Source organism: Mixophyes fleayi, chromosome 1, assembly GCF_038048845.1.
Source record: "Mixophyes fleayi isolate aMixFle1 chromosome 1, aMixFle1.hap1, whole genome shotgun sequence".
Classification (NCBI taxonomy): domain Eukaryota; kingdom Metazoa; phylum Chordata; class Amphibia; order Anura; family Limnodynastidae; genus Mixophyes; species Mixophyes fleayi.
This window is the reverse complement of record NC_134402.1, coordinates 1,376,959-1,404,315: the sequence shown is the minus strand read 5'-3', so window position 1 is coordinate 1,404,315 and position 27,357 is coordinate 1,376,959. Positions and strand designations below refer to the sequence as shown.

Below are 27,357 nucleotides of genomic sequence, written 5' to 3'. Positions count from 1 at the left end.
AAGTTTTCTGTCCCTGCAATGTTTAATTCTTTAGTGGATGTTTCTGGTATTTGATTTAAAATTATTCAAATGTATGCTGTTATATAGTTATATGTTGTATATAGTGTATATGTTATATATTACTATGATATATGAGGTATTATGTTTTTCCAGATTGCAAGGAGTTAATCATGTTATGGTGGGTGGGAACTATTCATTTTTGAGTGGGGGGTATTTATTTGACAGAAGGGGGTATTTAGTATAATAGTGTCATCATAGTGGTGGCTATTTAATGTGTGGTGCTGGGATGATTTGGGAGCTATAAGTTGATTGGGGGGACAGAGTTTGTGAGAAGGACTATTTATTAAATATGAATACTAGTTATTAAATGTCAGGACTGTTTGGGATGGAAATAGGTCAATTTATTAAATGTGAAAATTGTTAATTTAATATTGAGGCTTATTGGAGGGAAATAAGTTTATTAATAAATGGGAATACTACTAATTTAATGTCAGGGCTGGTTGGGGGGGATAGGTCTATTTATTAAGTGTGAATGATATTAATTTAAGGTCATGGCTGTAGGGAGGGCGGCCTAATTATTAAACTTGGGTTCTGTTGATTTGGGGGAGGGAGGCTCAGAGGGTTCACTCATTGCAAAACTTTCCATATCTCATGTACCTCTCCTTTTTCCACACAGAGTTTAAGCCAAGGGCAGCCGCAGGTAGGGAAAGCTGAAGAACAGGTAGGAGAGAGCAGGACAGTTTGCCTACTGTCCTGAATCTGGAGGGACAGTCCTGGATTTGGGTGACTGTCTTGCTGAGTCAGGACTTTGTCCCCACTGGGTTTTGTCTTTAAGAAAGGTGCCGTTTTGTAAAATAACTTCAAAGTGCTGGGAATCAGCGGTTCTTTGGACATAAACTGTTCAGCTCACTTGAAAAAGCAGAGACTGTGTTGAACTTAAGAACCATTAATCCAGATGTAATCCTCGGTATTAGTATCGCAATGGCATGACAGTCCTGATCCCAAGCAGAATTAGTACAACTTCTTACCCATATTCAGAAGTAATTTCCACCCTCCGGAGGGGCATAGTGTTCTGCATGCAGTCTACTTGTCAAAACGCCGCCGTATAAACACTCTCTTCCCAATCACACTAGTTCAGTGTTACCGTAATAAGCATCCTGTATCTAATGGAGAGGTGGTACGGACATAAGTGCCACTTGCTAAACAGTGCTGCTCACAGGAGTATTGGAGCCAAGACACTGAGGAATCCTTCAGCTTAGCTGACGCGGTTTGTTCTGCAAAACTCAGAACTTTCTCAAAGCTAATAACAGGAGAAAACCTACATATATATATATATATATATATATATATATATATACATACATCCATACACTAAGACAGAGAATATACAGCTGAATATAATTAAACATAAAACTAATATATGGATATGTAAATATATATATATATATATATTATATAAACAAAGTCAAATATTAATACTCATGATGAGACCAATCCCAATTGATTACTCATATATTCACCAATAATATTCATTACATATAGTGTACACAATCCAGTTTCTCTTAATAACAGGCATCAATTATGCATCTCTAAAATGAATAGTCAGATGATCAATCATTTGAAACAATGTTGCTGGTACAGAAATCCTTTTTTAATATCCATAATTGATATGACTATAAACATAATCAATTTAAATCTTAATAAATATATATAACAAAGAACATCAAAATAATAATATTAATATCACTACTATTACTACTACTACTAACACCCAAGGAGTATAGGATTCACCAATATAATTATATTATCAGTTTAAACAATTATGATCTAGAGCAGTGTTTCTCAGGAGCCCCTAGCAGTACATGTTTTCCATATCTCCTCGCTGGAGCACAGGTGTATTCATTACTGACTGACACAGTGTAGCAGGTGGTATAATTATTTCACTGGTCACCTGGAAATCCTGCACTGTTAGTGGGTCCTGAGGACTGGAGTTGAGAAACACTGCTCTAGAGCCTCATATAACCCCATTGGATGTAAAGTTGAGAGTTTGAGGATCCCAGCTGATTGGTTAAGGCAGAGCTTAGTGAACCTGTCTCCCCTCCTAACTGTAATATGTATATGTTCCAAGCCCACTATAGTCAGTCTTTCAGGGTCCCCATATGGACATCAGCTAAATGTCCTGATACACTATGTACCTGCTCCTTAGTCATTATATTTCTTCTCTGTTCCCTGAACCGGGCTTTAAGAGTGGTTCTGCCTACATATATTATACAGCTACTCTCATGTCCATACACTACATACATAGTGTCACAAGTAATAAAACGCTTTATCGGGAACTCAGCCCCTATTGACCTATATGTAATTGTCTGGGTTTTATTTAGATGTTACACGTACGGCAGATAGATCTATCGCAGCGGTAACAGCCTCTGGGCTTCTAGGGAGCTGGGAGTCACTAGAGGCCTCTATTGGATCTCAACATACTCAGGGCCAGAATCCTCTTCAAGTCCCGATTTTTCTTAAATATAATTAAATGCCTGTCATCCAGAATGTTAGTTAGTATATTATCCTGTTTCAGAATCCCAAAGTTCTTTTTCATTATATTTTAATCTGTTAGATTTGGTGTTAAAGACAGAGACATATGCTGGTGTACCAATATATCTATCCTTCCCTATCTTCCCATGAACAGGATTCAAAAGAGTATCTCTCTCTTAAGTTAATGCACACGTTTCAGCCTCGAATAACAATGATTTGTCTGGCATTGTTTTTGTTTGCTTCATAAAATCGTCATTATTGGAACAATTGCGTCTTAGTCTGCCTACTTGACTCTTAGGGATATTCTTAATCCAAGGGCGATAGTGTCCGGTATTATAATGTAAATAATTATATGCATCTACCAGTTTATTGTAATTAGATGTTACTACTTTATTGTCCCTAATGGAAAGAGTGATATCCAGGAAGTTCACCATGCAAAAATCAAAAGTGTGAGTAAATTTAAGATTAAAAGTATTTAAATTCAAAAAAGAAAACAAAATTCTAGTGCAGAATCAATACCCTCTTTTACAAATAATAAATAAATCATCAATGAAATGGCCATATAGGACCAGGTTCTCTCCAGAGGGTCCATTCCATATATATTGATTTTTGATTGCACCTATGTAGAGGTTGGCAAAACTTGGAGCGAACCTGGATCCCATCGCCATTCCAAGGATTTGTAAATAAAACTTTTTCTCAAACAATAAAAAATGGTGCGTTAAAAAAATTGCCTTAATTCCTGCAGTATGAGGAATATTGGTGTATAAGGCTTGAACGTGGAATCCTTAATCCACACTTCATTCAACAGATTCCAAGAGTTTTAATATGTGTAACGTATCCTTAATGTGCGATCTCAGACGGGAGACATATCCTTGTAAATGATAATGATTAATTAGAAGTTAAAGATGCCACCCCGAAATAATAGGACACCCAGGGGGTGCAACCAAGGATTTGTGAATCTTAGGGAGGTGATTTGTGTACAAAAAGTAAAATTCCTCCCTGGATATCACCAACTCCATGAGAACCAAACCAAGAAGAATCAACTCTACACACCTGCAGACCTCCTATAATGTTTTCATTCAGTAGCTTGAGGGCTATTATTTTCTAACTAAAGAAGATGAAAACAAGACAACGGGAAAGTTCTACATGAGTTAGAATCCTCTGTCCCATTTGATCACTTTCTGCATCATGTAACTTGTCCTTTGAACTACAACGTGGAAACCTTGGAAACAATGCAGTATTAGAAAAGTCTTTTAGCTATAATGGACCTCTGTGTAGAGCGTGGGTGAGAAGGAATCCATCTGGTTTTGTGTTGGTTGAGCTTGAAGATCCCAAGAGCACAGTAGATGAAGATAGAGAATCAGATGGATATGTGGATGGTTAGTCAGGGTGGAATTATCTAATGTTAAGAATCTACATACAATAGACTACAAAATAAGCCTGGTCACCTGGAGGTCCACGATCCTTAGGAATGAGGGGTGTGTCAAATGCTAAAATAATTTTTCTGCTTTTTGTGTATTTTACTGGAAGAAATTATCATCTGGTGGTTTCATCAGGCCGGTGTCTAACATGATCTACAGAAATATGACCTAGAATGTTCCAGTGGAGAAAGAATGATTATTGTTCATATCTCTATTATTATTACATACAATGGAAAGTGCTGCTCTGCTGTAAATATCCTGCAGGCATCCGGTGGGGACATGTTCCACATATGCTGGAGACACTAGTACTGAGCTGGGAACTAGAGGAGGAGATTCAAGGATGAGGGGTAGTGGGAGGCTGAAGCTATACATCAAGCCCTGATCTAGGGTAGGGCATGTGGTGTGCGATAGTTGGGAGCTTAGATTTTATCTATCTTTATTATTTATTCTTTACTTGTGCTTCTTTGTTTTGTATTTGTGTCTCGTTATAACGGTGTCTCTGTCCTCCACATTTTCAGGCGTCAGACAGCGGAAGAAAGGGAATCGGAGCGTCAGCACACAACTCGGATGATGATGCAGCTTCAGCAGGAAGCCTTTCAGAAAGGTCTACAGCCATCTCTGCCCCGAGACCCTTTATGTGCTCATAATTCCTCTCTCTGTGCATTGCAAAGCCTGCAGCCGTGGGCAGAGGAGACACCAAGCTTATGACGTTTCTAAGGAGACACATTGTGGACTGAGAACTGAGATTATCGGTGTGGTATATAGACGTTATTACATCCTATTATCCATCACTGCTGTATATAATAGCTGGTGAGGTCTACACCATAAATAAATGTTGACAAATCTTCAATATAGGACGTATACACATGTGGTTCACCAGCTTTGAGGTCTTGATGGAAACCTCTGACATAATGGAAAGAAAATACATTTTGATTCTCTGGATTTAACACTATTATGATCTTGGACTCAAGAACCTTATAGAGCCAAGAGGAAGACAATGACTCTGAAGGTTATAATGTTGGGGGGAGATGGAACATGATACAATAAATTATGTTTTTATATTTTATTGGTATAAAGTTTTCTTTGTTAGTCCCATCTGAATCCTAATATGTCACTCATTGATTAGATCAATAGTGGGTGGTAGTGAGATATAATTTCTCTATGAAGGTTCATAAGAAATTCTGGATTGACTCAGTGTTGCTTATCGGGCATCGTACCTCTGCTCTTGTGGTACCCCATAAAAACAGTCCTTATAAACCTACTACAATTTAATTGGGTTGGCTGTTGCCTACTGTGACCTGGACTCTCGATAAATGACTGTCCCGGAGTCTGGCATCTGAAAGGGTTTGAGGTCAATCTCATATCCGAGTTCATAACCTGGATGGAAGATGGTTATTACCATTTCTTTATACCCACTTTAAGTTCTGCTTTGTAAGTTCCCAAAGTTCTCCTCCAGTAACCCCGTACTCTGAATTCACTTTACATTAAAATAGATATTTTCATCTTTTAATAATCCACCTCTTTCTTTTCCTACTATTACATCCATCTTCACTCATGAGAGCAGTTCAGATCTCTCTAAGCACAATACTACAGTGACAACATTAGGGAATATTTGCAAGCAAGAAGGAACAGAAATAAGCCAGGGCTCAGGTTTAAAAATCAACCATTTTGTCACATTTACCTGAGAGGTCTCAGTGAGGAAGCAGAGAGGTGAATGTTGGGACTTGCAGAGAAATGAGAAATTCACATTGGGTCACGAGCTTAAATATTCTGATCAAAATATGGACCATCCCCTCATAATCTTATTGTGCTGGACCTGTACAGATTGGGGGTAAGGATGAGTGTTGACAACAATTGTGTTTCTGTAAGATGTCAGGAAGATGCTTCTGGGCAGGGTTGGGCTGGGGAAGGGGGGCCTGTGCCCCCCAGATCGGTAAGATAGAAGTCTCTTTTGGGCCAGTGGAGCGACTGGCCCAAGTCTCTATTACTTGGTGGCTGACCCCTCCTCTGGGACCATCATCATCATCATCATCATTTATTTATATAGCGACAACATATTCCGTAGCGCTTTACAATTGGGGACAAACGTAATAAACTAATAAACAAACTGAGTAAAACAGACAAAGAGGTGAGAAGGCTGCTCGCAAGCTTACAATCTGTGGGACAATGGGAGATTGACACATGAGGTTAAGTATACATTTTGCATCTTGGCCCAGCCAGACTGCAAAGGTAAGGTGACTCATAAGCTAAATGATCCTGTCACACAACAATGTTGGTCCGGGGGTAGTTGTCTTGTGTGAAATTGTGTAACAGGCTAAAGGTAGTGAGGTTAAGATGGTGGTTGAGGAATATTATAAGCTTGTCTGAATAGGTAGGTTTTCAGAGAACGCTTGAAAGTTTGTAGAACAGAGGAGAGTCTTATTGTGCGAGGGAGAGAGTTCCATAGAGTGGGTGCAGCCCGAAAAAAGTCCTGTAACCGGGAATGGGAGGATGTAATGAGGGTGGATGAGAGACGCAGATCTTTTGCAGAACGGAGTTGCCGAGTTGGGAGATATTTTGAGACAAGAGAGGAGATGTATGTTGGTGCAGCTTTGTTGATGGCCTTGTAGGTTAGTAAAAGTATTTTATATTGGATTCGGTAGAAGACAGGCAGCCAGTGTAGAGACATACAGAGTGATTCAACAGAGGAATAGCTATTTGCAAGGAAAATCAGTCTTGCCGAAGCATGCAAAATAGATTTTAGGGGTTTGAGTCTGTTTTTGGGAAGACCAGTAAGGAGGGAATTGCAATAGTCAATGCGGGAGATGATTAGTGCATGAATTAAGGTTTTAGCAGTGTCTTGTGTGAGATATGTGCGGATTCTGGAAATGTTCTTTAGATGTATGTAACATGATTTAGATATAGAGTCAATGTGGGGAACAAAGGATAGGCGTGAATCAAGGATTACACCTAGGCAGCGAGCTTGTGGGGTGGGATTTATGGTCATGTTATCAACAGAGATAGAAATGTCAGGTATGCTCTTGTTGGCGGGTGGGAATATTATTAACTCTGTTTTAGAAAGATTAAGTTTGAGTTGACGAGAGGACATCCAAGATGAAATGGCAGAAAGACAGTCAGTTACACGGGACAACACAGATGTCGAGATATCAGGAGAGGATAGATAGATTTGGGTATCATCCGCATAGAGATGATACTGAAAGCCAAAGGAGCTTATTAGATTTCCAAGAGAAGCGGTATAGATAGAGAACAGCAGAGGACCTAGCACCGAGCCTTGTGGTCTCCAACTGATAGGGGAAGCGGAGCAGAGGTGGCTCCAGAGAAATTAACAGTGAAAGAGCGATTAGAGAGGTAAGATGAGAACCAGGATAGAACTGTATCTTGAAGACCTAGGGATTGCAGCGTTTGTATGAGAAGAGAGTGGTCAACGGTGTCAAATGCAGCCGAGAGATCAAGGAGAATTAGGAGAGAGTAATGGCGTTCAGTCTTAGCAGTGATCAGATCATTAACAACCTTGGTCAGCGCAGTCTCTGTGGAGTGTTGAGAACGAAAGCCAGACCGAAGAGGATCCAACAGGTTGTTTGCGGAAAGAAAGCGTGTGAGGCGAGTGTAGGCAAGTCTCTCTAGAAGCTTGGAGGGGCAAGGGAGCTGAGAGATGGGACGGTAATTTGAGAGAGAGTTTGGGTCGGAGTTTTGTTTTTTTAGAATAGGAGTAATCACTGCATGCTTGTATAGTGATGGAAAGATGCCAGTAGAGAGTGAGAGATTACAGATTTGAGTTAGAGGTGAAATGAGCACAGAAGACAGGGATCTACCAATTTGTGAGGGAATAGGATCAAGAGGACAGGAGGTAGAGTAGGAAGATAAGAAGAGCGTAGAAATTTCCTCTTCATTTGTGGGGTCAAATGAAGAAAGGGTGTCAGAGGGTAGTGGGAAGGAAATGAGCTGATGGCTTGTTGAGGAAGAGGATACCATTTCTAGTCTGATCTTGTCAATCTTGTCCTTGAAGTAGGAAGCAAGATCCTGAGCACTGATAGTAGATGGAGGGTTCGGGGTGGGAGGATTGAGAAGATGATTAAATGTATTGAAAAGGCGTTTGGGGTTAGAAGCCTGAGCATAGATAAGAGATTGAAAGTATGTTTGTTTTGCAGTGTCCAGAGCATTTCGATAGGAGTGGTAGACAGAAGTAAATGTGAAGAAGTCATTAGAGCTTCGAGATTTACGCCAGTGACGTTCTGCTTTACGGGACAGTTTTACCAGCTACCTTCCATACTGATCCACCCTCCCTCCCTCTCCTATGTGTGGCCTATCAGTCAGAGCCCGGGTGTCACATGAGACGCACACAACGTGACAGGTGTGAAGTGCAGCGACACCATGCGTGGATGGAACAAGTAAGTGTGGTGGGGGATATAATATGTGTGTAACACCTCTTTTCCTAGGATTAAGTCGTGTATAGGTCTGGGTGTGTGCTGATGTGTTCCGGTTCCTGATGCACTAATTTATCTTTGAGTGCGGGGCCAGTGTATTGTGAGTGTGTGTGTGTGTGAGTGTGTGTGTGTATGAGGGGCCAGTGTATTGTGAGTGTGTGAGGCTAGGGTATTGTGTGTGAGTGTGTGTGAGTGTGGGGCCAGTGTATTGTGAGTGTGTGTGTGTGTGAGTGAGGGGCCAGGGTATTGGGAGTGTGTGTGAGTGTGTCAGTGAGGGGCCAGGGTATTGTGAGTGTGTGTGAGGGAGGGGCCAGGGTATTGGGAGTGAGTGTGTGTGAGTAAGGGGCCAGTGTATTGTGTGTGAGTGTGTGTGTGTGAGGGGCCAGTGTATTGTGAGTGAGTGTGTGTGTGTGTGTGTGTGTGAGTGAGGGGCCAGGGTATTGTGAGTGTGTGTGAGTGAGGGGCCAGGGTATTGTGTGTGTGTGTGAGTGTGTGTGTGAGGGGCCAGTGTATTGTGAGTGAGTGTGTGTGTGTGTGTGTGAGTGAGGGGCCAGGGTATTGGGAGTGTGTGTGAGTGAGGGGCCAGTGTATTGTGAGTGAGTGTGTGTGTGTGAGTGAGGGGCCAGTGTATTGTGAGTATGTGTGTGTGAGTGAGGGGCCAGGGTATTGGGAGTGTGTGTGAGTGAGGGGCCAGGGTATTGGGAGTGTGTGTGAGTGAGGGGCCAGGGTATTATGTGTGTATTGATATTTTATTTGTGTTGTGATGATGGGACAATTTAATTTAATAGCGGGGCCTACGAAGTTAAGATGGGGTGATTGGACCTTTATTTTAATGCTGGGGTGGTTTGGTATCTATTAATTGAATGTGGCGCTGTTTGGTGAGACTGAGGTCTATTTATTAAAAGTGACTATGAATTATTTAATGCCTGCGATGGTTGTGGGAAATGGTTATATTTATTAATGGTAAATGCTATTTAATTTATTGTTGGGGCTGTTTGGAGCGAGGGAAATAGGTTTATTTATTTAATGGGAATACTACTAATTTAATGTCAGGGTTAGTTGGAGGGAAATAGGTCTATTTATCAAATGTGAATACTATTATTGGTTTCAGTTTTCGAAAATTTCGTGTACCCATTTTTTTATCCAAATAGGGCCTCCAATATTTCAGGATCCAGACAAACGGCAAATGAGCTAAAGACACCAGCAGCCACAAGTGGTGACAGTGATGAGAACAGGTAGGAGAGAGCAGGACAGTCTGCCAACTGTCCTGAATCTGGGTGAATGTCTCGCTTAGGACAGTTGGGAGGTATTTCCCACTTCACCGTGTACTGCTCGTGAAGACAGAACTGTGTGCACCTAACAGTAGTGCACACAGTATTGTCTGTGTATGTGTCTAAAATGATAACCATGTTACATCATAGGGGGTTACCCTGTCTAAAGTGCCCAGGCCCCCCAGAGCCTTAATCCAGCTCTGGGCCTGGGCATAAAAATATATATATGGATTAACCAACACTAAAATAGCCTCTTTGTATATAATAAATATATATTGTACCAAAAACCGCTACTTGTGGGCCAGTGCTGTGTGCTTGCCCGCCGGGCTAAAGTCTGCCAGCCCTCCCCTTACACAGTATGTTAATATAGAGAGTGTGTGTATGTGGGAATAATATGTTCATACAATATGTGATGGGGGAACCACCCTTTAAGGATGGGCCGCTACTTATGGGCCAGTGCTGTGTGCATGCTCCCTCAGGTTAAAGTCTGCCAGCCCTTCCCTGCTTCTGGTTGTAACATCAGGCCAGGCGTGCTCTGGGAGGGGGCATCATGATTGTCACTCACCAGCGATGTGCCTCCATCCAGATCTCTTCTACACCCACCAGGGGGTCGACCTGGGGAACCGCGCCAGATTCACCCTCACATAGATACTACTATGGGGAAAACCCACTACAGCACTTTTATTATTTGGAGCTGAGGAATTAGGAAATGGAGAGGCGAGCTGAGGGAGGACAGAAACGTCCCGTGGAGCTTAAGGGCACTGGACCCGCTCCGAGGACAGTGGCAGATCGGGAGATTGACTGGGGCGGTACACCTGTCAAACCGTAACGCAGGTGTCCTAAGGCGAGCTCAGGGAGGACAGAAACCTTCCGTGGAGCAGAAGGGTAAAAGCTTGGCTTGTAACGATGGGTTTATCCATGTTTGTCTATCTGTCTGTCTACTCTCTGTATTCTGTTGCACTTACTACTGTGAAATATGTCCAGTGTTAACCTATATGGGGTGGGGCAGAAATACTGCGAGCCGCAGAGCCCCGCCACCGCACGCCATCCTCCACACTAAGACTCCTGGAGACCAATCTTCAAAGGTTGGCAACTATGCACTAGGAATTACCATATTAATCAATTAAAAGCTTATGTCACTGGGGTCATGAGTTTGATTTCCAACCATGGTTTTATCTGTGTGGAGTTTGTATGTTATCCCTGTGTTTGCATGGGTTTCCTCCGGGTGCTCCGGTTTCCTCCCACACTCCAAAAACATACTGGTAGGTTAATTGGCTGCTATCAATTTTACCCTAGTCTCTCCCTCTCTGTCTGTCTCCTTCTCTGTCTGTCTGTGTGTGTGTATATTAGGGAATTTAGACTGTAAGCTCCAATGGGGCAGGGACTGATGTGAGTCAGATCTCTGTACAGCGCTGTGGAATTAGTGGCGCTATACAAATAAATGATGATGATGTCAACTATGAGGAAGTTTCTACACATCTTCAGCCTTTGCCTGTCTGGCCCAGACTCTCCTCCATCGGAAGTCACGTCCGGCTTCCTACGCTGCCCAGCATCTACTGACAGCAATACTGAGCATGGGAAGAATTTCCCATTCATTATCATTCATTCAAAAAGTTTCCTGCTGAGGTCATCAAGATGCACCTATAAGTACTAATTAGGAAGGGACCCTGTGTCATTCGGACATTGCCTCTGTATCTGATACTTACTTCTGTGCTTGGACCTTGCTTCTGAACTTCTTGGACCAACTACTATTTAACGCCTTGGAACTGTGCTTATTGACACCGTGAACTTACCTGGCTATGAATAACTGGACTCGTTCTGGAACCTCCCCCTATCCACATCTTCACCGGCGTCACCTCCCCCAATACGTTGCGTCATCCCCTTCCTCACCTGCGTCACCTCCTCCTATACACTAACGTCACCTCCCCCTATAAGTTGTGTCATCTAGAACCTAAAATGGTTCAGTTGCACATAGTGTATAGATTTATTTATTTTGTATCTGATTCATTACGGAAAGCAAGGCAGAAAAATGAGTATGTTTTCTCCTGAACAAAACCATGCTACAATGGAAGGGGTGCAAATTGATTTATTATTTTGCACATAAATTAAATACTGGCTGTGTTTTCATGTAGCACACAAATACTTAATAGCTTTATTTGTACACTGAAATCTAAAGTTGATATAGGACATGCCCTACCCCAAATATAAAGCTGCCATCATATTTTACATTTACCCCCTCCCTCCAATGCAACATGGTTTTGCCCAGGTGAAAACCTACTCAGTTTTTGTCTTACTTTCCTTAATGACTCAGGCTCATAGTCTGGAATATATATCCACAATATACAACACATTTGTATTAAGGACAACTAACAGAATGAAAATCAGTCAGGAAACAACCATAAATAATATGATAATTTAATGTAACAGGTGTCTGCTGTTTTGTCTGACTGGATTTGTCCCAAATGTCAGGAACATTGTACTAAAATAAAATATATGTATATATATAAAACACATTTTATAGAGCTCATCTTGCTCACGTCAGTCATGACTTACGATGACCTTTTAATTTCTTTAGTGATACTTTGGCCACTAAGGACCTTATTTGCGAAGCACAAACCACCTAATCCTGTGGATTCTAGGAGTGCAGAGTCAAAGAGGGAGTCAGCGCACCAGTGCGCTGACCTGTGGAGCAGCACAAACACCATATTGCATCTTGCAGGGTGAGAGTATTGAAAGAAGGTAATAGGGTGAGTAGGATGCATTTTTTGGGGTGTCCCTTACTACTTGAAGGGCAGTGTGGCCATTTCCTGTAGACTTCATGTTTGCACCCTCTAGGGGCAGAGATCAGAGCCTAGTCTACACCTTGTATGGGACACATTTCGCGGTTCGGAGAAGCACATTTCTAGGCATGATTCCACCAACGTAATATTAATAGATGAAGTCAATACAGCTGCGATGTCCAGAGCAGGATGATTTATAGGACCAAGCTGAACAGTGATGCTATAATATAATTATACAAGAGGGCTGAGGTGCTCCGTCTGCCGGTTCCAGTCCAGGATTTGCAGATGATCGGTCTGGTGGTACAATCTTTATCTTCTAGGAACAGTTATCATTGAAGGATGAACATCGCAGATATCGAACCATTGTTCATTGATTGGTAGGCGAGGAAGCAGTGCCTTATGGGGTATATTAGCATTATCTTTCTGGTCTTTGTCTCCAGCCATTCGCCAGACATACATGTCCTTGATAAAGTATGTACTCTGATGGGTGTAGGAGTAGTATACAGCATCCAGGTCACCCTGAGGGTGATCTCCCACCACAGATGGAGGGAACACCTCAATGATTGTTTTGGGGTATCCAGGAACCACCTTGTGGCTGATCACATTGAACGCCGTCACCTGCAAATTGGACAGAGATCAACGCAATAAATAAACGTAACTCAAACAATTGGAAACTGATCACAGTTAAGTTTGTAACATAGACCTTTGTCTGCTAGGACCAGATTGGGGCTGTACAGTCATGGCCAAAAGTTTGGAGAATGACACAAGTATTGGTTTTCGCAAATTTTGCTTCTTCAGTGTTTTTTAGACCTTTTTGTCAGATGTTGCTGTGGTATACTGAAGTGACATTACAAGCATTTCATAACTACCAACAGAACAATCACCTGGCGCTAAGAAAATTTTTAAAATGAAAAAACACTCAATGGAATCAGATAACGCAGCTGTGTAAGGATGGTGTCACATCCCAAAACAGAAGATATCAAAATAAAAAAATATAAAACAGCGCTGAAAAATGATTCCAGAGTAGTGAATCTCCCTCGATATTATTATCTGAGTGATGAATTAAATATTTATCAGGGCAATATGGAATACAATACAACGTTTTAATATACAGTAAAAAATCACATTCTTCAAAATCAAAAAGGTATTTATAACTCCAGAAATAAGCAATGGAGAGATTTTATACACTATATAGAGACCATTAATCGTTATAGCAGGTGTAAACACCAACGGAACTAATATAGGATATACAGATCATCAATCATAATAACAATTGACCACTAGTGAAAACCATAATAAACAGTTATGGATGTAAAATAGATCTCCACAATATATTTTGGCATAAACAGACCTTTAGCTGGTTCACATATCCGGAGAAAAGCGTTAGAATAATACTAATTCCGCTAGTGTAGACATTTGGGACTAGTATGTTTACTCCTCCATGAGACAAATATTGTTCCGGATAGAATACACTTGGTAACTGTAGAGAAAGCAAATGTAATGAACGAAGCTTATGGGGTCTTGCTAGAGTTTTAGTCAAGTGTGTAATATGGCAGGAGAAACCACCCGCAGTTCCTCCGATATCCCTCCTCCGGAGAGCTGACACTTTGTGTCTAGTAAAATACACACTTAGCCATCCAGACAAAAATAACTATCGAAACCACGGAGATTTGCCAGGAATTGAGATGGATCTGGGAGAAAAAAGCAAAATAGGCACTCACAGTCTCTCCAGTATCGCTCCACACAGACCACAATCTCACGCTGGTCCTCCAATTCTCGTTCGGTTGTAATGAGCTCCTATTGATGTTGCAGGTGCGCACCTGTATAAATTCCGTGTAACAGATAGCCGGCTGAAAGGTTCCTGTTGTAAAAAGTCTATTCCGTTAAGGAAGACAGTAAATAAGTGTAAAATCAGATGGAATGTAGGCAACGCGTTTCGTCCACCACCTGTGGACTTTCTCAAGCCTTGTTATTATGATTGATGATCTGTATATCCTATATTACTCCAGCATTTCATAACTGTCAAAGACTTCTATTGACAATTAAATTAAGTTTATGCAAAGAGTCATTATTTGCAGTGTTCACCCTTCTTATTAAAGACCTCTGCAATTCGCCCTGGCATGCTGTCAATCAACTTCTGGGCCACATACTGACTGATGGCCGCCCATTCTTGCCTAATCAATGCTTGGAGTTTGTCACAATTTGTGGGTTTTTGTTTGTCCACCTGCCTCTTGAGAATTGACCTCAAGTTCTCAATGGGATTAAGGTCTGGGGAGTTTCCTGGCCATGGACCCAAAATTTCAATGTTTTGATCCCTGAGCCACTTAGTTATCACTTTTGCCTTATGGCACGGTGCTCCATCATGCTGGAAAAGGCATTGTTCATCACCAAACTGTTCTTGGGTGGTTGGAAGAAGTTGCTCTTGGAGGATGTTTTGGTACCATACTTTATTCATGACTGTGTTCTTGGGCAAAATTGTGAGTGAGCCCATTCCCTTGGCTGAGAAGCAACCCCACATATGAATGGTCTCAGGATGCTTTATTGTTGGCATGACACAGGACTGATGGTAGCGCTCACCTTTCCTTCTCTGGACAAGCGTTTTTACAGATGTCCAAAACAATCTGAAAGGGGATTCATCAGAGAAAATGACTTTACCCCAGTCCTCAGCACAGGGGCGGATCTAGAAAAATGCTGTACCCGGGGCGAGATAGGGGGAGGGGGCGATTTAGGCCCCGCCCCTTTCTAACATCTTAGGCTGCTGACGACTGCACACTATGTGCAGGTCCGTCCAGCCGTGACAGGCAGGGACAGTGTGCTGCCCGGCTGCTCTGATTTTAGTCAGAGCAGCCGGGCAGCACACTGTCCCTGCCTGTCACGGCTGGACGGACCTGCACATACTGTGTAGCCGTCGGCAGCAAGTGTTTGCTAGATCGCCCCCCCTGGATTCGCCACTGCCTCAGCAGTCCAATCCCTGTACCTTTTGCAGAATATCAGTCTGTCCCTGATGTTTTTCATGGAGAGAAGTGGCTTCTTTGCAGGTCTTCTTGACATTAAGCCATCCTCCAAAAGTCTTCGCCTCACTGTGCGTGCAGATGCACTCACACCTGCCTGTTGCCATTCCTGAGCAAGCTCTGCACTGGTAGTGCCCCGATCCCACAGCTGAATCAACTTTAGGAGATGGTCCTGGCGCTTGCTGGACGTTCTTGGGCACTCCCTTAAGCCTTCTTCACAACTATTGAACCTCTCTCCTTAAAGTTCTTGATGATCCAATAAATGGTTGATGAGGTGCAATCTTACTAGCAGTAATATTCTTGCCAGTGAAGCCCTTATTGTGTAAAGCACTGATGACTGCACGTATTTCCTTGCTGATAACCATGGTTAAAAGAGAAAGAACAATGATTTCAAGCACCACCCTCCTTTTAAAGCTTCCAGTCTGTTATTCTCCCTCCTTTTAAAGCTTCCAGTCTGTTATTCTAACTCAATCAGCATGACAGAGTGATCTCCAGCCTTGTCCTCATCAACACTCTCACCATTGTTAACAAGAGAATCACTGACCTGATGTCAGATGGTCATTTTGTGGCAGGGCTGAAATGCAGTGGAAATATTGTTTTTGGGATAAAGTTCATTGTCATGGCAAAGAGGGACTTTGAAATTAATTGCAATTCATCTGATCACTCTTCATGACATTCTGGAGTATATGCAAATTGCCATCATTAAAACTGAGGCAGCAGACATTGTGAAAAATAATATTTGTGTCATTCTCAAAACTTTTGGCCATGATTGTACAGAGCTTTGATGATTATTCTGAATATTTTATGTGTTGGATATTTTCTTTTGTCGCTTAGGAAGATACTGTAAGTTATGTCATATTTTAAATGTATGTGTGTAAGGTTTGTATGAGCGTATTTATAGTTATACTGGGTCTATGTATATTCACACACACACATAACAGGTAGAGTTGTCTCTATATGGTACCTATAGATATCTTTTGGCTCTTGGTCTCTGACTGGTTGACCACCCCTGGAGTAGAATGAGCCGCGCTGGATGAGGAGAGGCCGCATGGTAACGTTATCTCTATCATGAGTGCGCACCCTTCCTCTGCTCCAACAACACAGTGCAACGGCCGGTGGCACAAGGCGGCCGTCTGATGGCAAATATGGAGGAAAAAGTGTAAATGCACCGTTCCTCCATAGTTGGAGGGTCTGAGATAGATAAAAGGTAAAAATGCCCCATCTGCACAAGGGGTATCCACACCTGTATTTTGAGGCTACATATATACATCCTTAAACTAGAGTATAGATGCGTTCAAAGCACAGATACGTCAGTCATCATCCACTCACAGCTTGCACGGCTTTATGTAGCTAATGATTTACAAGATCTGTGATGCATCTGAAGGGGACGTACAGACCTCATCCCTGCACCTTTGAACTGACTCTGAGCACAAGATATGTATAACTGTAAATATATCATCTTTGCACCAAGACGTATTACTCAGTCCCCAAAGCGTCCGCATGGCGGAGGGAGTCTGTGATGGTGCGCAAGGAAGTATATTATGTGATGGAATGAACCATAAAGTCATTATTCAACAGAGAAACCCCAGAAAGTGGGATATAATGTCTCAGATCATTGGGAATAGTATCCACCAAGAAGGAACAAAACCTGCCAAGAGCAAGCAACATCTACTCCCAATGCGGTGCTAACAGTAAGTGGGAAGTGGTTCACCAATAAATAGTCTTATATGTCTTCTATAGAATTTTTTTTTTATCAGACTTGAACCCTTCCTTGAAGAAAGGGGAACCTCTCTGAGGTGATCAGATGCCTTCACATGGAATTAATGTGCCCCAGAACATGAGGACTCCACATGAAGACATAGAGTAGAGAAGATGATGGAGATGGCTCTCACATCCATTGTTCTCCTCGTCCACAAGTCCTCACTGACATCCGGTATACTCACATTTTTATTTTGGAAGAAGTAGACATTTTGGCTCACATAGTCAAAAAAAGCTGTATCGATAGGGCCACCGATCCCTGGAAAGCCATCAGAGATAAGACGTGGATAGATGTGGCCCTCAGGATCCTGTACATAGGCCCGGTCATTGGTGTTATCATAGCGCCAGTATAATGTACCTGAAGAAGACACATGGAGGTGAGATAAGGAACAAATACAAGGGTAGAAACATAAATACAACAGTGAATATAGATACAAATTGTTGCCTGTGTTGTATATATAACTGCAAGTACGAGACCTTATCAACGGGCCCCCTAGTAACCAACGAACATAGGTGTAGGAACAGCCTGCAAACAATAAGTAATACTCAGCTCATAATAACCAGGGGCCTGATTCATTAAGGATCTTAACAAATACTTGATAGCTTATTTGTACACTAAAATGTAAAGTTGATATTTGTGAGCTACATGAAAAAACAGTCAGTATTTAACTTATGTGCAAATCAGAATACTAATTTGCACCCCTTGCATTGTAACATGGTTTTGTCCAGGAGATTGAAATAAGATATCTCTTCATTTAAGATCCTTAATTAATCAGGCCCCAGGGCCAGACCCTGGATCTGGCTGTCTGGGGAAGGAGGGGGGGGGGGGATACTCTTTATATTCTTCTCAGAGGGTTACAGTGTCTGGGTAGCCCTATATTATTATTATTATTATTATTATTATTATTATTATTATTATTACTATTTACAGGGTCATACATAGAGCATACAACAAAACAGTACATAGCATTACAGGACAATACAATAGACACACAATAATACAAATATGGATAGCTGTAATAGACAATGAGATGGAAGGGGTCAGCCCATGATGTGGGCATGGCTTACAATAGAGGAGACCGATAGACCAGGGAGGAGGTGCATAGTGTAGCAGAAGGCAGGATAGTGGGAAGAGGGCTCTGCTCACCATGTTACGTCAGTGCTGAACTACCTGGGACCAGTTACCTTATTGTAAGTCTATCGGTCAGTTTATCTGTCCGCCCCATTCCTGCCCTCCTGGCTCCCAATAACTCCATCCTGAGGATTCTGCCTTACAAAGCAGTCTATGTTACCGGTATGTGGGGACTATTAACAACTGTCCTAGTTCTAATGGGACGGTCCTGTGCCATCCGGACTACAGGGACAAACTGCAGAACTTTCCTGTCAGCATTTACGGATTATGAACCCCCAGTGGAGAGTCGCCCTCATATACTGGTCCCCGGGACGTTCCCGGGGGTCAGTCAACTGACAAAAGACAGTGTTTCCTGGACTAATCAGTCTGACCACCCTCATTAAAGTCCTTTTTAATTGAAAAGTAACAATTTCCAGTTCATTATACTGACTGTCATTTACGTTATAGTGAATGATTAATGTCATGGACTGCATCTCCAATAAATGTAAGAAACGTCTCTTAAGTCAGAGTGGGTAGGCGCAGAATAGAATGTTTGCCTGTTTGTGCAGCGTATCTGTAACGGGACCGGGCCACTCTGCCAAGATAACATCTCCCACCAGCCCGTCTGTACTCAGGGATTACATGGACTGTCACCCCAGGACCAGTTCTTAAATTGTGTCCAGCGGGCAGGGACACCTGGAGGAGTAAGAAGTGAGGGACAGCTGGAAGCCCTGACACTTAAAAGCGTGGAAGAGGTTAATTTCAGGAGGGACCGTGTATTATCCAAAGATAATACACGGTCCCTCCTGAAATTAACCATGGAAAGATAAGTATTATCCGTTGTCTTCCACAGGACTAGCCCAGACATGTTGGCAGGGACACAACAGGGGAGTCACTGTGAAAGGACAGCTCAGCTCCACTCCCACCCCCTGGTCCAGCACCCACCACTGTTCAAGAAGTAGAGACCCAGGTGTTTGCCCGGGGAGGGGAAAAGACCATGGATATAAGGAGCCACTTCGGGGGTGGGGGGGGGGGGGTTGGCTGGTGTTGAGTTTCTGTTCTCTACCAGCAGTTACAGTGATCAGCACTGTCCTGTGTCTTAGGAAGCAGTCTGTTGCTCTTGGGACCATCGCCTCACTCCATCAGGAGATATCAGGTTCAAGGTAAATTGGTGTGCCCACAGGATTAGGGAGACTGATCACCAGAGCCCGACCGTGATGGTGGAGAGTTGGCCAAGTGGCCGGGAACTGCAAGTTACCAAGATTCCCTAAACTTTGCTTGACAGACTGGTTTGCCTGTGAATCTTTTTGCGGCTAAGGTGGGTGGAGAACCTTGCGGGGACTCCTATGGACACTCCTGATTCTCTGACCCATTGTTTAAAGTTTGCAGTTTTGTATTCTGTTTTACTGTAAGAAAAGAAATGTTCTCCTTGCCAGAGTGATTTCTGAACCTAAGGGAGGCCGGGTAACCTAGTGAACTTAGGTATTCTCACAGTATCTTTCATGTAAACTCTACACATGCCCAGAAAGTATGTAGACATGCACGACTATGGCACTTACCCCCGACTCTGCCTGTAGAGGAGGGTTGGGGAAGGAAAGGGCCGTTCTTTCCTTATCTTAGCAGACATGTGGCTCATGAAGACCTGCAGAAACACACATGTATGCTTGTAGGAGGCGTGTTTTCTGCACCTGCTACATATTGATATATTTGGAGATTAGGGCATGGCTGCCTTGGTTCTGGCACCTGCACCGCAGCGTACGTGTGCATCAGAGCAGACTGCTTCCTGCTAATACTACATGTATGTTAGAGGCAATAAATGAGGGAAGTCCTATATTATAAAATGATACCTTGTTAGTGTAGGTCCCATCTGACGTGGTGGATGGACATCCACGGTGTGATCACAATGTGCACTAAGAGCCTCATGTATCGTCTAGAAGTCGTATTATAGAGTTTATATCACTGCAGAGTTTTACATATATCTGTCTCTAATTATGTAGAAATAAGTCCTTAGTGGTGAACGGGTCCCGGGTGCAGCAATGAAGGGGTTTGGATGGGGAGGACAATAGCCCTAAGCATGTGCCCAGGGGTGTGGCCACACCTACATTGGGCGTGGCCACATCTACATCGGGCGTGGTCATGCCCCTGCTCTGCTGCTGGAGAGACCGGGAGGGATGGGAACAGAAAGGAAATGATTAGGCCCCGACCATTTCAGGGCTCACTGTGTAAAAGTTCTCCTTCCTAAGGTACATTTTGTGGCGGTGGCGTGTGTTATTTAATAGGGTGTGAGATTGTTTGGGGCGTGGACAGTCTAAAGTGTATAATTTATGCCTCACACCACCTTACGCAGGGCCACCTTGTGGTGGATGTGACGGTACGGGGCCACCTTGTGGTGGGTGGCACGGTACGGGGTCACCTTGTGGTGGGTGTGACGGTACGGGGTCACCTTGTGGTGGGTGTGACGGTACGGGGTCACCTTGTGGTGGATGTGATGGTACGGGGTCCTCAAGTTGCAGCAGAATTATTTTTTTTGATGTATATTGATGGGACTTTGTATTACACATCTGTGTCTGTGTCCTGTCTACATATTATTATTATTATTATTATTATTAATTTTTATTTATAGGGCGCCACAAAGTATCCATAGCGCCATACAAGGACAAACAATGGCACAGTACAAGGTGAAACAGCACAGTACAAGTAACAGTAAGCACTATAACTCTGGGGGCTCAGGCACAGCATGAAAGAGAGGGAGGGAGGGAGGGGAAAAGTGAGTAGAGGCAGGTAACATGGCCCATGAGGGTGGGCACGGATGACAGGTTGAGAGTCACTGAGGGGAGCGGAGAGAAGCGAGAGGAGACAGAGGACAGAGGGACTGAGAGGAGGTGAGCTGAGTAGCTGGAGAGCGCAGTTAAAGTGATGGAAACAGAAGGTAGGAGAGCCCTGTTCAAAGGAGCGAACAATCTAAAGGGAGGGGAAGACAGACAGACACATGGATGAGACGGAGAGACGGGAGAAACGGAGACGGAGTCGAGGAAGGGTGAGAAGGGAAGAAGGGATGAGAAAGAGAGGTAGCCGACCGGTGGGAGTTTAGGCATGAGACTGGAAGGCTTTAAGGAAAAGGTGGGTTTTTAATGTACGTTTGAAAGAGGACAGATTAGAGGAAGTTCTGATGGAGCGGGGCAGCTTGTTCCAATGGAGGGGAGCGGCGCGGGAGAAGTCTTGGATACGTGCGTGAGAGGAGGTAATCAGAGGGGAAGAGAGGCGACGATCGTTGGACGATTGCAGTGAGCGGGAGGGAGTGTGAATACATACACGTCGTCACGTCCAGGCAGAATGTAGTTATACCCAGATTCCAATGGAATCGTATCTGGAGATCTACTTGGATTTCAATGAGAACTAAGTTCTGTGCTCGTATTATGTGCAGGTCTGAACATGATTCAGACCCTAGAACCGTACAACCAATATACAGAAGTGTCTGTTGCTGGGTTATTACAGCTTTATCCCCCCTCTAGAGACCCTGCGTCTGCTGCTGTGAGGGTATAACGGGCACTATGGTAATAACATAAGAGTGGACTCTTCTCCTTTATGTGTCGCACTTAAAGGGGAACGCTCACCTCTGCCTTCCAGGGATTAGGGGCCCCTGTCTGGGTGACAGAGCTGCCGGGGAGAGGGGCAACATTTCACCTATAATATATATAATAATTCACACAGTTTATATGAAAGTCACCGTGTAAAGGGTAAAACACAGTACATTGTGCCTCATACCTCGTACCTTTAAAGAACAGAGTGACGTCCTTGTCTGATGACCAGATATGTAGAAAAGCATCAATGTCTGAATGTGGGATCCCCTTCCACCCATAGGCCAGTCTCCGTGGGTCTCTGTAACGTGTCCGGTTACTACGATTCTCATACATCCAGTACCAACCTTTACGGAAGAAATATGTCTGGAAAAATTTTCCCGGACCATTGGGTTCTCCGTGTACCCAGTCAAATACTGTATTGAACCGTCCTGAACAGCGGCCTGTAACACAAAAACACAGCGTCACATGACTCAGCCGCAGAAACCGCACAGCGTCACATCCAACAGCGTCACATGACCCAGCCGCAGAAACCGCACAGCGTCACATCACCAGCCGCAGAAACCGCACAGCGTCACATGACCAGCCGCAGAAACCGCACAGCGTCACATCACACAGACACAGAAACCGCACAGCGTCACATCACAATAAGTTAAAGATGTTTTAAGTAATATTATTAGTACATTTAGGGGATAATATTTGTTATTGGTCAGTGATTGAGAAGTATACATACAACGTTATAGCTCCCTAGGTGAAAAGAGTAAATGAGGCCAAGTCTGGACTTTCAGTTCCACCGCACATGTGTGATCCATGTAGGCATGTCACGCATGTACATATGTCCTGAGACAGGATTTACAAGATGATAAGTTAACCCTTCACATTGTGGGCCAGTATTTGTGAGACAGATGAATGACATTGATAAATAGGCCTCATAGAGACAGGTAGAAAAGAAGTATAATTAGCGGGAGTGAGATTGTGTCCTTGTAAAGTCAAAGCATTTGCTGCTCATTGGTGAACATATGAGAAATGGCAACAATAGGAACATTAACAATATTTATTTTCTGGTATAAACTATTTCTATGGCCCTGAAGAAATATAACAAAACTCCCACATTTAAGTGTGTCTTTATCAGTGGTTGAAAATCTCTTTCCCGGTGATCATCATCATCATCAATTTATATAGGTTATATAGCGCCAGCAGATTCTGTAGCGCTTTACAATGGGGAACAAACATTAATAAAATAATACTGTGTAATACATACAGAGAGGTAAGAGGGCCCTGCTCACAGCTTACAATCTATGGGACTCATTATTGTATTGCCCAATATGTGGAAAGGGTTAATGCCGGTGACAGCCTTGTCGGAGGTGACATTTGCTGGTTTCCACATAGGAAGTCTGTGCCATACTGTTTGCATCACAAATTGTATACCTGTACTAGCGCTTCTGTTATCATCATCCCAGGATGAAGCTTCACCTACAGTGCATAGTACCCTAGGACTGATCCTGCTTGTACTCCAGGGATGAGGGAGTGGATGGATGAAGGTCTGCCTAGAATGCCTAGTACCCTAGGACTGACCCTGCTTGTACTCCAGGGATGAGGGAGTGGATGGAAGAAGGTCTGCCTAGGGTGCCTAGTACCCTAGGACTGACCCTGCTTGTACTCCAGGGATGATGGAGTGGATGGAAGAAGGTCTGCCTAGGATGCCTAGTACCCTAGGACTGACCCTGCTTGGGCTGAGCTCCAGGGATGATGGAGTGGATGGATGAAGGTCTGCCTAGAATGCCTAGTACCCTAGCACTGACCCTGCTTGTGCTCCAGGGATGAGGGAGTGGAAAGATGAAGGTCTGCCTAGGATGCTTATTACCCTAGCACTGACCCTGCTTGTCCTCCAGGGATGAGGGAGTGGATGGAAGAAGGTCTGCCTAGGATGCCTAGTACCCTAGCACTGACCCCGCTTGGGCTGAGCTCCAGGGATGAGAGAGTGGATGGATGAAGGTCTGCCTAGGATACCTAGTACCCTAGCACTGACCCTGCTTGTGCTCCAGGGATGAGGGAGTGGATGGATGAAGGTCTGCCTAGAATGCCTAGTACCCTAGCACTGACCCTGCTTGTACTCCAGGGATGAGGGAGTGGATGGAAGAAGGTCTGCCTAGGGTGCCTAGTACCCTAACACTGTCCCTGCTTGTGCTGAGCTCCAGGGATGAGGGAGTGGATGGATGAAGGTCTGCCTAGAATGCCTAGTACCCTAGCACTGACCCTGCTTGTACTCCAGGGATGAGGGAGTGGATAGAAGAAGGTCTGCCTAGGATGCGTAGTACCCTAGGACTGACCCTGCTTGGGCTGAGCTCCAGGGATGAGAGAGTGGATGGATGAAGGTCTGCCTAGAATGCCTATTACCCTAGCACTGACCCTGCTTGTACTCCAGGGATGAGGGAGTGGATAGAAGAAGGTCTGCCTAGGATGCCTAGTACCCTAGCACTGACCCTGCTTGTGCTGAGCTCCAGGGATGAGGGAGTGGATGGATGAAGGTCTGCCTAGAATGCCTATTACCCTAGCACTGACCCTGCTTGTACTCCAGGGATAAGGGAGTGGATAGAAGAAGGTCTGCCTAGGGTGCCTAGTACCCTAGCACTGACCCTGCTTGTGCTGAGCTCCAGGGATGAGGGAGTGGATGGATGAAGGTCTGCCTAGAATGCCTATTACCCTAGCACTGACCCTGCTTGTACTCCAGGGATGAGGGAGTGGATAGAAGAAGGTCTGCCTAGGGTGCCTAGTACCCTAACACTGTCCCTGCTTGGGCTGAGCTCCAGGGATGAGGGAGTGGATAGAAGAAGGTCTGCCTAGGATGCCTAGTACCCTAGCACTGACCCTGCTTGTGCTGAGCTCCAGGGATGAGGGAGTGGATGGATGAAGGTCTGCCTAGAATGCCTATTACCCTAGCACTGACCCTGCTTGTCCTCCAGGGATGAGGGAGTGGATGGAAGAAGGTCTGCCTAGGATGCCTAGTACCCTAGCACTGACCCCGCTTGGGCTGAGCTCCAGGGATGAGAGAGTGGATGGATGAAGGTCTGCCTAGGATACCTAGTACCCTAGCACTGACCCTGCTTGTGCTCCAGGGATGAGGGAGTGGATGGATGAAGGTCTGCCTAGAATGCCTAGTACCCTAGCACTGACCCTGCTTGTACTCCAGGGATGAGGGAGTGGATGGAAGAAGGTCTGCCTAGGGTGCCTAGTACCCTAACACTGTCCCTGCTTGTGCTGAGCTCCAGGGATGAGGGAGTGGATGGATGAAGGTCTGCCTAGAATGCCTAGTACCCTAGCACTGACCCTGCTTGTACTCCAGGGATGAGGGAGTGGATAGAAGAAGGTCTGCCTAGGATGCGTAGTACCCTAGGACTGACCCTGCTTGGGCTGAGCTCCAGGGATGAGAGAGTGGATGGATGAAGGTCTGCCTAGAATGCCTATTACCCTAGCACTGACCCTGCTTGTACTCCAGGGATGAGGGAGTGGATAGAAGAAGGTCTGCCTAGGATGCCTAGTACCCTAGCACTGACCCTGCTTGTGCTGAGCTCCAGGGATGAGGGAGTGGATGGATGAAGGTCTGCCTAGAATGCCTATTACCCTAGCACTGACCCTGCTTGTACTCCAGGGATAAGGGAGTGGATAGAAGAAGGTCTGCCTAGGGTGCCTAGTACCCTAGCACTGACCCTGCTTGTGCTGAGCTCCAGGGATGAGGGAGTGGATGGACGAAGGTCTGCCTAGAATGCCTATTACCCTAGCACTGACCCTGCTTGTACTCCAGGGATGAGGGAGTGGATAGAAGAAGGTCTGCCTAGGGTGCCTAGTACCCTAACACTGTCCCTGCTTGGGCTGAGCTCCAGGGATGAGGGAGTGGATAGAAGAAGGTCTGCCTAGGATGCCTAGTACCCTAGCACTGACCCTGCTTGTGCTGAGCTCCAGGGATGAGGGAGTGGATGGATGAAGGTCTGCCTAGAATGCCTATTACCCTAGCACTGACCCTGCTTGTACTCCAGGGATGAGGGAGTGGATGGAAGAAGGTCTGCCTAGGGTGCTTAGTACCCTAGCACTGACCCTGCTTGTGCTGAGCTCCAGGGATGAGGGAGTGGATGGATGAAGGTCTGCCTAGAATGCCTATTACCCTAGCACTGACCCTGCTTGTACTCCAGGGATGAGGGAGTGGATGGAAGAAGGTCTGCCTAGGGTGCTTAGTACCCTAGCACTGACCCTGCTTGTAATCCAGGGATGAGGGAGTGGATGGAAGAAGGTCTGCCTAGGATGCCTAGTACCCTAGCACTGACCCTGCTTGTGCTGAGCTCCAGGGATGAGGGAGTGGATAGAAGAAGGTCTGCCTAGGATGCTAGTACCCTAGCACTGACCCTGCTTGTGCTGAGCTCCAGGGATGAGGGAGTGGATGGATGAAGGTCTGCCTAGAATGCCTATTACCCTAGCACTGACCCTGCTTGTACTCAAGGGATGAGGGAGTGGATGGAAGAAGTTCTGCCTAGGGTGCTTAGTACCCTAGCACTGACCCTGCTTGTGCTGAGCTCCAGGGATGAGGGAGTGGATGGATGAAGGTCTGCCTAGAATGCCTATTACCCTAGCTCTGACCCTGCTTGTACTCCAGGGATGAGGGAGTGGATGGAAGAAGGTCTGCCTAGGGTGCTTAGTACCCTAGCACTGACCCTGCTTGTACTCCAGGGATGAGGAAGTGGATGGAAGAAGGTCTGCCTAGGATGCCTAGTACCCTAGCACTGACCCTGCTTGTGCTGAGCTCCAGGGATGAGGGAGTGGATGGATGAAGGACTGCCTAGAATGCCTATTACCCTAGCACTGACCCTGCTTGTACTCCAGGGACGAGGGAGTGGATGGAAGAAGGTCTGCCTAGGGTGCCTAGTACCCTAGCACTGACCCTGCTTGTGCTGAGCTCCAGGGATGAGGTAGTGGATGGATGAAGGTCTGCCTAGGATGCTTAGTACCCTAACACTGTCCCTGCTTGTGCTGAGCTCCAGGGATGAGGGAGTGGATGGAAGAAGGTCTGCCTAGGGTGCCTAGTACCCTAGCACTGACCCTGCTTGTGCTCCAGGGATGAGGGAGTGGATAGAAGAAGGTCTGCCTAGGATGCCTAGTACCCTAGGACTGACCCTGCTTGTACTCCAGGGATGAGGGAGTGGATAGAAGAAGGTCTGCTTAGAATGCCTATTACCCTAGCACTGACCCTGCTTGTGCTGAGCTCCAGGGATGAGGGAGTGGATGGATGAAGGTCTGCCTAGAATGCCTATTACCCTAGCACTGACCCTGCTTGTACTCCAGGGATGAGGGAGTGGATGGAAGAAGGTCTGCCTAGGGTGCTTAGTACCCTAGCACTGACCCTGCTTGTACTCCAGGGATGAGGGAGTGGATGGAAGAAGGTCTGCCTAGGATGCCTAGTACCCTAGCACTGACCCTGCTTG

The 27,357-nt window shown here is 44.8% G+C and overlaps 2 protein-coding genes across 2 annotated transcripts in view; one reads left to right on the top strand and one right to left on the bottom strand.

Annotated features, from left to right (window-relative positions):
• TLX2 (T cell leukemia homeobox 2) overlaps positions 1 to 5,017 on the top strand; it is a 66,813-nt gene extending 61,796 nt beyond the window's left edge. The window contains exon 3 of the mRNA XM_075187799.1: positions 4,472 to 5,017. Within this exon, the coding sequence (XP_075043900.1) occupies positions 4,472 to 4,661 (190 nt within the window). The 3' untranslated portion in view covers positions 4,662 to 5,017. The remainder of the gene's footprint in view (positions 1 to 4,471) is intronic.
• Positions 5,018 to 12,087: 7,070 nt separating this feature from the next.
• Positions 12,088 to 27,357, bottom strand: part of LOC142103655 (matrix metalloproteinase-21-like) — a 60,080-nt gene continuing 44,810 nt past the window's right edge. Inside the window, exons 7-9 of the mRNA XM_075187766.1 lie at positions 22,081 to 22,329; positions 17,383 to 17,555; positions 12,088 to 13,046 (exon numbers count right to left, since the gene is read on the bottom strand). Coding sequence (XP_075043867.1) covers positions 12,738 to 13,046; positions 17,383 to 17,555; positions 22,081 to 22,329 — 731 coding nt within the window. The 3' untranslated portion in view covers positions 12,088 to 12,737. The remainder of the gene's footprint in view (positions 13,047 to 17,382; positions 17,556 to 22,080; positions 22,330 to 27,357) is intronic.